General features: G+C 39.1%; 1 protein-coding gene across 1 annotated transcript; it reads left to right on the top strand.

Moving 5' to 3' along the window:
- Nucleotides 1-563: 563 nt before the first annotated feature.
- Nucleotides 564-9,188, top strand: wu:fe05a04 (zinc finger protein 699). Its single transcript, XM_053493573.1, has 3 exons — nt 564-1,530; nt 5,162-6,129; nt 7,522-9,188. Exons 1-3 carry the CDS (start codon nt 933-935, stop codon nt 8,623-8,625), a joined length of 2,670 nt encoding a protein of 889 aa, XP_053349548.1. The 5' UTR covers nt 564-932; the 3' UTR covers nt 8,626-9,188.
- Nucleotides 9,189-11,036: the final 1,848 nt, after the last annotated feature.

Genomic DNA, 11,036 nt, shown 5'->3' with positions numbered 1-11,036 from the left:
GTAGGAAAATATATGGTTCATGTATGAGTTGTCTGGTCATAGTCACCAAGCTGATCAGCTTTAATGTAATCAGTGATATGATTTTAGGTTGAGGACCCACGTACATGTCTGTCTGTCTTACTGTACGGAAAAACTGTCTGTATAACTTATCAATACAAAGAAACACAATTTAAACAGAACTCCCTGTTCAGTAATCAGCAAGTGAATCAGAAATGATAAATTGAAAAAGTAGATCATATAAAGATGACTTATACCTTCAGCACTGTTAATATGGACTAATCCCAGTAAAAGTATTTAGTTTGATTTTTTTTAAAAATATCTATTGGTGTATGAGTTTGTTTACATTGAGCAAAGAGCTTATCAGTAATTTATTTTAAAGTGGATTAGCACATAACTCTTCATAACATTTTACTTTTACTTAACATTTTGGTATTACTTATAGTGCAGGTTAAACTAAGTACATATCCAAGTACTGCAATGTGCATGCAACGTATTGAAAAGACAGCTCTGACCAAAACCTTTCTTTTATTTATATTTAAGGACCTCCGCACTCCAGTACACTAGATGGCGCGGTTACGCTTTATCCTGTCATAACAACCGCCAAACCCCAATGGAGAGGAAGAAGAAGCAAAAGAAGCAGCAGGCAGTATTAGAAAATGGTGCATATTTTTATTCTGTAAACGAGTTTTAGTAGTTATTTATTTAATTTGTTGGCCTCTTGAAAGCAGTTCTTTGCGAAATCCGTGCTTTCGGATGACTCGTCTGTGAAAGTCAAAGCGGAATCTGTGAGGTGGATTAGGAAGGTTAGCTAGCAGCTCTTAGCAACACAACACTAACAGCACACCAATCCTTTTCACACTGCGCGTGCAGAAAGAGAAGAAAGTGTCAGTGCAACGGATGTCTTTATTTTGATTATTTATTGTTTAGCAGACATGGCTTCAGAGTTCACTATTGACATCCAGCTCACTGAGCTGGGCTTTTCAAGCTGGGACTTCCAGGTATTAAAACAGAAAGAGACACATCAGGACAATGCAGACCTGGACAATGCATCTGCAACAATGACGTCGGCGTGTCCCACGCCAGTGGACATGCTCGTGCAGGAGGAAACATCTGTGAGGCATTTTACTCCTGTTGTTCATCCAATTTCTCTTCCCAGTCATAATGGCTCTCAGGAATTTAGTACCAGTTCAGTGCATGCAGATTCCACAGAGACGAGCACAGGCGATGGCGACAAGACTGTACATGAAGAACAAAGTTTATGTGTTAGAGAAAAAAGAAGAAAATATCCATGGTATGATGAAAATGCTGAAGAGCGACTTAAAGGGGACAAAAGGAAAAAATTACACAAAGATCAGAGAAAGAATGCTGAGCTGAAAGAAGGAGGAGCTCAGAGGAAGCTGGCTAGCGATGCTGATGTTTCTGAGGAAGAAGACGAAAATGATAATGAGGAGGACGATGAGGAAGATGATGACAACGATGATGACAACGACTCGACAGAAGATGAGGAATGTGATGATGGGTTGTCTTCAGGTGAGTGAGTGTGTAAACAAATATTTTCCTGAGTAGTGCAGTTGTGGAGACTCTTAGAGCTATATTTCATAAACGCTGAATGTGAGGTATTTAAAAAGTCATCATGGATCTACAAGAACAGGCCAAATTTTATATTTTTTGAAGACACAAAATACAAGGGCATTGTTGTCTCAGTAGAACAAACAGTGTTTCAAGTGAGTAAATTCATTCAGTGTATCTTATCTGCTTGTTGCAAAGCTTAAACATTAACAGTTTATTTTCAAGGTAAAGCACAGTTTCACAACTCAGTTTGCCAACTATGTTACTAACAGAACTTTGTCCTGCAACAAAAAATGATTTAGGATTAATATGATTTTAGAATTTTGTAGGAAATTCAGTCCTCAACTATTGAGTGACTGCAGTCACAAGTCATCAGAGAACAGCTGTCTGCATCAGCCAAGTCTGAGACCATCTTCATTTTCAGGTGTATCCGTCCCCAGTCACTACACGCATCCCAAGCAGACTACGCATTCCTCCATGCGACAAGATCCCCAACAAGAAACAGGGAGAATAGACAAATCTATTTACAAAATGCTTGGCTATAATATAGATAAGAAAAATAAATAGGTTTTCAGCCAAGACTTAAACAGCGACACTGAGACTGTGACAGAGTCCCGATCACTAATTAGAAGGCTTTTCCCCAACTTTGGGGCGTTGTAAGAAAAATCCCTCCTCCCAAATGTAGTTTACATTATACACGGTACTTACAAGCAGCCTGCATCTTTCGATTAAAGTGGGTCTGTTGGATCATAAAATACTTGCTGTGCTTCTCTCTGTTTCTCCAAATACACTCCCCTCAATGCAGGATCAGCACCCTAACTAGCTTTTTGTCTTCTCTTTTCAAACAACTGGATTGAAAAATTTTGATGAGAAAGAGTGTAAAAGTGTACCCATATAAATAATGTGTGACACATAGACTGATTACGGTCACTAACAGGTAACATATTTGACAATTCCCTTATTTTGACCCATATTTTCAGCAGTAGGACTCGCCTGGCTGAGCACTTCTGATTTTCATGAACAGTTTAACATCATATTTGAACAAGTCACACACTCAATGATTTTCTTTGATTGCTTTAGCTCTGATTAGTTCATGTGTGAAAATGATTCCTTGTGCTCCTAGAACCACTTTTTTACAATTAAAGTCACATAAATGTTCTCCTGGAATATGGCCCTTCATCAAGTGGAAAAAGCAAACTCCATCGTTGTAATATCCTGGCCGTTGTCAGCTGACTTCATTGTATTGCCACATAACTGGGGCTAAAACGATTCCTCGAGTAATTCGATTACATAAAATGATCGAGGCCAAATCTTCTGCCCTAAGCTTCTTTTAATTAATTTTAAAAGCTTGCATTATGTTTTTACGCAATTTATTGTTGACAGCACGCTTTTAACAAAGTGCACTTTCAGGTGCAAGCCGCCAGTAAACACCAACGAAGAAGATGCGCTTACATCACCCACAACGCGTAAAGAGACGCAATCAGTTAGCTGTGTATTAATTTGAGGGAGGATTCTGGTGCGGGCTACAAAATGGAAGGGAGCGATAAAATTATCAGCGAGCCAAGAGAAGAAGAAACCAGACAGAAATCGTCAGTAAAGGCTTATGTTATGTCTGAGCTGTAGATTTTGAAACTTTTAGATCTGAAAGTTTAGTTGCACACCTTTTGTGTTTTTGTATAATTATAAATTTTAATGAGTGCCTTAGCTTTTTTGACCCTTAAAGTCATTTGAATTTAATTTAATTTTTTTAGTTTTTGCATCTGAAAAGAGGCTTTAAAATAAGAATGTATGGCACTGTAATACACTTAATTCATCACGCGGTGGCCGGAACTATGGTTCATTATGATTCACCTTGAGTTTTGGCACTGCAATTGCGTTTTAATCTTTTCACGCGAAAATATGTTTAAGTCGCCTTAAAAACATGTTTAAACGTTAAATTTTTTTGGCGGTCCTCGCGGAAGTTTGCGGACCTTGCAGAACGTCGCGGAACGACGGCGGGCGAATGCGCCGGCTCACGCTAGTCAAACCGCATAGGTGAGATGGGGGTATAAGCTATTCCTTGTATTATGAATAATGGCAATGTTTATGTTTGATAAAATGCTGCATGCATTTTTTTTTTTTAAGTTGATTTTTCTAAAAAGAAAACCAATTAATCTTTGTTTCTCCTATATATTTGACATTGCTGTTTAATTAAGCAAAAGTACATTTTATCTGATTGCTTGATTAATTGATTACATTTTTGGTAGAATACTCGATTACTAAAATATTTGATTACAGCCCTAGACATAACGTTGCTGAGTCTAGACCTAAACAACTGAAAAAATCCCAAATCTTAACACTGCGTACAGAGGCTTGTACAGTAGGCTCTATGCATGATGGGACACATTGCTTCATGCCCTTTCCTTCTTACCTCGACACACCTACCGCTCTGGAATAGGTTCTGGACTCATCAGTTCACAGGACCTTTTTCCATTACTTCAAAGTCTAATCTTAATGCGCTCTAGCAAATGTAAACCTTTAATTTAATCCCACTAACAAGTTGTTTTCTTATGACAAGACAAATGTTTAGTCCCAATCTGTTGAGTTCTTGTCACATTGTGTGTGTGTGTGTGTACTTTCACTATTAAACAAAAAGGTAATTTCATCTGTTGATTTTTATTTATTTATTTATTTATTTATTTATTTATTTTACAATGCAACTTCACTAAAAATTTAAGTGATCTTTGTTCATGTGTCATGAAAGTATAAGCATTACCTAAGAGATGGTGAGGAACATTTACTCAGTTACATATTTTAATTAGTTAATGTTCCAGTTTATGCACTGTTACCCAAGTTGCGGTTTTTAAAAATTAGAAATTGTCCCCTACTTATAAATAAGGTACTTTCCGGGAGCACGTTCATAAGTTTGATTTGTTCTTCAGTCTAACAAAATGAATGTTATACAACTTGGTCAAAAATATAATAATAATCTATAATCCTACTGGTGGTGTGCTCTAAACTATTTACACATTGGCAGGCAGCACAGCATCCTGCACAGTGGGAGTGAATTATTTGCCTTGTTTGTGTAGAATTGTAACAAAATTTGAAAAAACGATTGAATATTAAATGGAGATAAAATCATGATACAGATCGAATCTCTACCTAAGTAACGTGATTATATTAAATCGTTTGTATCGTAATAATATCGAATTTGTTCTTCCTCAGGATCTAACACACATTTCATATGGTTTATACAGTTTGCACTTTTTTATATTTTTATAAATTATACATTTTATAATTTTATCTTATTCTAACAAAATTACTGCATATTGTAGGTTTTATATTTTACATTATTTTCTGTTGCCATTTGCTTCTCTTATTTTCTTCCTACTCTAGTTTGTGTAAGTATTTCACAATTTGAATTTAAATTTGAATTGTGTGCTCCCTGGTGATTCTCATTTTTACCTTTTTGTTCAAATGACTTTATTTCTACCAGTATACAGTAGGATATAATAATAAAAAAACAAATAAATAAATAAATAAAAATTTACTTATTTAATTATCCTTACTCTTTGCAGTGAACAAGTTAATAGTTACTGTTATGTCTCCTCAGATACAAACGGTTGGGAAGAGCACCGCTGCGAGGTGTGCAGCCTCAGCTTTCCCACGATGTTCCTCCTACATGAACATTTGCATGTACATAATGGCGTTCGTCTCTACCGCTGCGCAGAATGCGGCAAGCAGTTCTGTCACCTCGTGAACTATCGCAAGCACCTGCGCTCTCACGGACAAGCGTCCACTCTTCAATGCGTCATTTGCACAGCCCAGTTTGCAACACAGGACGAACTGAAGCACCATCTGGACACGAACCACTTTGAGGAAAAGTTCTATCAGTGTGATCTCTGCAAGCGCATTTTCACCAGCTTCGTGGAGTGCGAGAAACACGTGCAGACACACAAGCGGCGCGCTAAACGCTACCCCTGCCCCAAATGCGAACACAGCTTCCGCCATCGCAGATCCATGCTTTACCATCTCAAGCGTCACAAAAAGGGCATGTTCGTCTGCACGGACTGTGGCCTGGCGTTCTCCACAAAAGCCGTGCTCCTGCGCCACAGCTTTCATCACCTGGGCCTGTTGCCGTACACCTGCATACGTTGCAAGCGGCATTTCCGCTTATCCTCTCTTTACATGAAGCACGAGTGTAAACCAGAGCAGTTGCAATGCGTGGCATGTCTCGTCGTCTTCCAGAGTCAGGAGGACTTCCTGAAGCACAAGAAGGACACAGGTTGCTGGGGTCATCAGACTGCTCCGAGCTCAAAGACTAATGACATCCGGTGTATGGAGTGTGGGCAGGTCTTTGACAATTCAGAGGAACTTAAGAAGCACGCCGGGATGCATCAGAGGATCCTGAAGTGCGCGGAGTGCGGCATGGGTTTTCGCTCATCCATTATGCTCATGTCGCACATGGGAGGTCATGTGGCTCAGCGGCCATGTCTCTGTAAAAAGTGTGGCGTTGGGTTTTGTCATCAGCAGGCTTATGACAGCCATCTTAAAACCTGTGGGCTTGTGAATCCAGCAGAGGTAATCTATTACGCTTTTCCATGAACTATTAATCATTTAATAAACAGTTGACACAACAAGAACAAAATTCATATCTAATACTAGATGTTCCCACGACTTCGTTTACATTGAATTGAATTGCACACTCATAAGTGCATATAAAAAAAAATAAAGCACAGCGCCATCTGTTAAATTTTAAGAAAAAACTAATGATTATTTTAAAGGCGAATTTTATGTTTTTTTTTTATTATTATTATTATTATTATATATGGTCATTTAAAAGTACTTTTCGTGCAGTGAAACAAAGCATATATGTTACCTCAAGCTTAGCCATATAAACCTGTGAACACCCCATTCAAATTTAAATGTGATGCATGCACAAACAGACAGACAAAAATTCCAAAAACCATCTTGAGGTTGCTCAATCTTACTCATCTTGCATCTTGTAGGTTGGATGTGGCAATAACTTCCAGCCGAGTTCCGTTGATGTGCAAATAGTTAGGTGGGCGATATGAGGTCATGTGTTGTCCTGCAAAAACAGAACACCTTTCGTGATTAAACCCCGTTATTTTTCCAATAAAGGAAAGCATTTCAAAAGTAAAGCAGGCAGGCTGATCATGACACTGGAGAAAGAAGGAAAACTTACACGGTATCAATGCACTAGTGAAACAAGCAGTTTTAAACTATACACAAATTGGCATCCAGCATTATATAAACGTTTATATATACAGTATATGCATGGTGGCAGTGGCAAGAAAAAACTCCCTGAGATGGTAATAGGAAGAAACCTTGAGAGGAACCAGACTCAACAGGGAACCCATCCTCATTTGGGTGAAACAGAAAGCAGTAAATGATCTGCATTCATACAGTGTGTTGGGTGGCAGGCAGTTCAGCTATAATAGCTGATGTTAATTGATGTTAATATGGAGTCCAGGTAGTTATTGAAGACTCAGGTAGACTTGTACTTCACTTAATGATGAGCTGATAAATCTGAGCGCTCTCTACATATTCTGATTATGGTTAGGGTTACAGATTGCATGCTTTACATTGAGGTACTGCACATAATCCATCTATGCATTATTTATACCACTTATCCTGTGTAGGATGTCAGGGCACTAGGTGGGGTCCACCCTGGATGGGGTGCCAACCCACGAAGCTCACACATTCACACACCCAATCACACACTAGATTTGAAAACGCCAGTTAGCAGAGACCAAATGTCCTTGGACCTTGGGAGAAAGCAAAATCCGTACAAATGGGAGCTTCCAGAAATCTTAATCCACACTGCATCAAAATAATTTAAGATTTATGTGCATATTTTGGATATTACTTGTAATAATCTGAGATGTGTTGTGTTGTGTAAATTACACTCAGAAATACAAAAAATAATCACTTATTCTGATGTCTTTACAGATTCTCTTAAAGAAGCAAAAGCCAAATTCAAGTAAGAAACCAGTTGTCACTCCAACACGCAGGGAAATTCGACCGCTCCCACAGCTTGCACAGTCACGTCCAGCTGTTGTACTAAGTGGCCAAACAAAAGCTACTGAAGGTCTGACTACATTCACTTCAAACAAAGAGCCGGCTTCTTCTGTACCACTGGTTATGCTTTTACCGGTACAATCTTCGTCTGCATCCAGCGCCATCCAGGCTCCCCAAAAGCTTCATTCTGATGTTTCAAAGCGAAGCTTGTCGGCTCCACAGGTGGTTCACATTCCATTACCCTTGAATAACTGTTCAGTACAAAATGAGCCTGACAGAACAGTACTGTTAAAAGACATGGCTGGCCCGGTGCCTAGCTCCAATGTACTGATACCTTTACCAACTGTGAAAAATGAGAAAACAGCATGGACACTATTAGATGGTCCGTGCACATCTAGTTCAGTAACAAAAATATACACAGTGATAAAACAGCGTGAACAAGAGTCTAATTTAAAATTTAAACCCGTGATGCAAATTGTTCGGCTAAATGCAAAGACTGACCAGAAAAAGAATATTTTGTCCAACCTAGAGATTGCACAGGTCTTGAGCATGATGAAGAAAAATAATTGCGATAATAAGCCGAAGGAAAATCTATTAACCCCGCCACCTACAGCTTCAGACAACGCAGAAACAACAGCAGGCGGTGAAAAGCCAAGCGGATTAAGGATGGAAAACCCCTCACTTGGAAAGAGCAGTGACGCCCAAATAACAGCAAACACAGAGAGACAGAGTGTTAGTGCTGTAAAAATGCAGCCTTGTTGTCGTGGTGTTGATTCTTCAGCAGACATGCTTGTCAGTTCAACCGTTAAGAGACAAACAGAAGAGGATCAAATCCCAGCATCAGTCTCCTCAAACCCGGAAGAGAGAGCATCAAAGGACAACGTACACGAGAGAGACGAACCACATGAGGACAACGGCCTTGGTCTGGAGAGCACACTGGTGGAGTTAGGTGATGAAGCGGATATAGTGCAGTGTGAAACTTGTGGGGAAATGGTTTTAGAAAGCGACTTGGTCCAACATGGTATGAAGCATTAAGTCTCTCCTGTTCCTGCCAGTTCCTCGATCCTGGGCTTTGTAAACTTGAACTGCTACAGGTTTTTGTTTGCGTGAGAACATAAACTATAAAATATACAACTCTATACTAAATTCTTTTCTTTCTTTCTTCTGTTTAATTTAAAGCAAAGAAAATCTTTCTCTTGAATCCGGTATTTTGGAGAAAACAGTAATGGACTGTGTGTGTGTGTGTGTGTGTTCATATTCATATGAATAAAACACTAAATATTTTTTTAAAAAATGATGGTTTGCGGATTATGCAGGTAATTTTCACAAATGCTTTACACTGTTTTACAGAATTTAGCTAATTTCTTTTTGTGTATGAATATCAAATTGCATTTAAAAGGTAATGTGCAATCGTTTTAAGAGATTATCCTCAGAATTAAATCTATCGAAACTATTTTTTTTCCGACATTTTTTTTTTCTTTGACATAGACTTGTTTTCGTATAACAAGACAAGAGTTCATGATGGAGGTATAATTTTAGCTATGAGATGAGTTAAACATTACGTTGTACGTCAGTGGAAATAAAAGCGCAATCGGTTATTTTTCGCTTCAGTTTTTTTTCTTTCCTCCAGTTGAATGTACATTTCTCATCTATGTGTGTTCCTTCCCCAAACTCTTGCCACAAAGTTTGTGCCTTTGTTTATTGTAACACAATAATTTTCCTTTTACTGAAACTAAAAGGGTCAGACCTGTCCCAGAACGGAATGCCACTGTGGACAAACTGAGATCCAGGATGGGAGTGTTTTTAAAGTTTGGACTGACCTCTGCCACACTGAACTAACTCGAAATTGAACTCGAAATAACAACGGCTCTTTACCTAACATGAGCGCCATCATTAATGCTATTTTGTTTGAAATAACACAGACCACAACAGCCACACTTCAAAATCTAGGGTAACATCTTTCCAGAAGAGTGCATGTATTTGTAACAGCAAAAGGGGAGAACCAACTGTGAAGTTGATGTTTAAAAAAAAAAAAAAAAAGTTTGATGTCTACAAACTTTTGGCATTATAGTTTATTGCCAGCTTCATGAAAGACAGCATGGTGTTTCCAGAGTTAAATTAAATTTAACTGCCCTTGCTCACCAAGGTATTTTCCTACCACTGCAATGCTGCTTAGTGCATATGTATGTTTTGTTTCTCTTTCCATCCTGTCTGAATACTAGAAACTGTTTTGTACGCAAGTTCCAGTAGATCAGCAGTTTCTGCAGCAGCTATGCAAGTCACAGATGAAGAGAAGTTTTTGGTTAAGTGGACATAGTGTGTATAGCAGCTGTCAAACTGAATAGGCTTTAAATTTTTTAGACAAGACAAATTCACAAAATTTCAATATAACAGACTTCTTGAGTTAGATAACAGGCCATGATACTGTGATTGCTTTACACTGCTGTACATGTCAGACCTTGTGACCTTTGAGCTATATAAGTAACATTGACTTCAGTTGGCCCTTCAGGTACCCTATCACCCAAATCTTGTAACAGTCCCCCATCGTCTCCTTTTAATCATCTCTCAGTGGTTGTGGTGCACATGTGTGAAATGTGAATGCACTGATGACATTCTTGTCAGGTTCTACAATATTATCTTGCCCACTGTGCATACTGTTCTTTTTTTTTTAGCCTTTTTTTTCTTGTTCCTTACAGTGGAACAATTGCCGCAGTCTGCAGCCCCAGGGTTTCCCAGCAGAACATTGCCCAAGGAATCACATGACCTCATGCCAGGTTTGCCTTTTTCCCCATTTTGTATCCTGACGCCATGCAGCACGTTGGCTTAGTGGTTAGCACTGTCGCCTTGTACCTCCAGGGTCCGGCTTGATTCTTGCTTCTGTCTGCATGGAGTTTGCATGTTCTCCCTGTGCTTGGTGAATTACCTCAGGGTACTCAAGTTTCCTCTCACAGTCCAAAGACACGCAGTTTAGGCTAATTCATGTTCCCAAATTGCTCATAGTGTTTGGGGGTGTGTATGTGTGTGTGCCCTGCGATGGATTGGCACCCTGTCCAGGGTGTACCCTGCCTCGTGCCCCAAGTTTCCTGGGATTGGCTCCAGGCCACCCCCTGTATACATGATGTGATGATGATGAGTGTATCCATATGCCATCTCTGATGCAGGCTCAGAAGTGACACACACTCTCCTGTCCATGTGATGTCCATCTCATAAGATCTTCTTTACCTTAACCATCATTAACCATTCCGTTTTATGTGGTCATGTTCCTGCTCCCTTTAAAAAAGCAAGAGTTATTCCCTAAGAATAACTCTTAAGAATAACTCCTATTCCTTAAGAAACCCTGTCTGGGTCCAGCAGAAGTCAGCAGTATCGCTTCTATTTCTAAAATTCATGAAAGGACTGTTTATAACCAAATGTCTCCTTATCTCCCACAAAATAACCTTAATGAT

This window comes from Clarias gariepinus, chromosome 4, assembly GCF_024256425.1.
Source record: "Clarias gariepinus isolate MV-2021 ecotype Netherlands chromosome 4, CGAR_prim_01v2, whole genome shotgun sequence".
Lineage (NCBI taxonomy): Eukaryota > Metazoa > Chordata > Actinopteri > Siluriformes > Clariidae > Clarias > Clarias gariepinus.
The sequence above is the reverse complement of the archived record's forward strand: the minus strand, read 5'-3'. Positions and strand labels throughout refer to the sequence as shown.

Excerpts from the sequence above, each read along its gene's own strand:
- wu:fe05a04 (XM_053493573.1), top strand. The coding sequence starts at position 933 with ATGGCTTCAGAGTTCACTATTGACATCCAGCTCACTGAGCTGGGCTTT. Across the intron at positions 1,531-5,161 it reads TGATGATGGGTTGTCTTCAG|ATACAAACGGTTGGGAAGAG; the intron begins GTGAGTGAGTGT and ends ATGTCTCCTCAG. Across the intron at positions 6,130-7,521 it reads GGCTTGTGAATCCAGCAGAG|ATTCTCTTAAAGAAGCAAAA; the intron begins GTAATCTATTAC and ends ATGTCTTTACAG.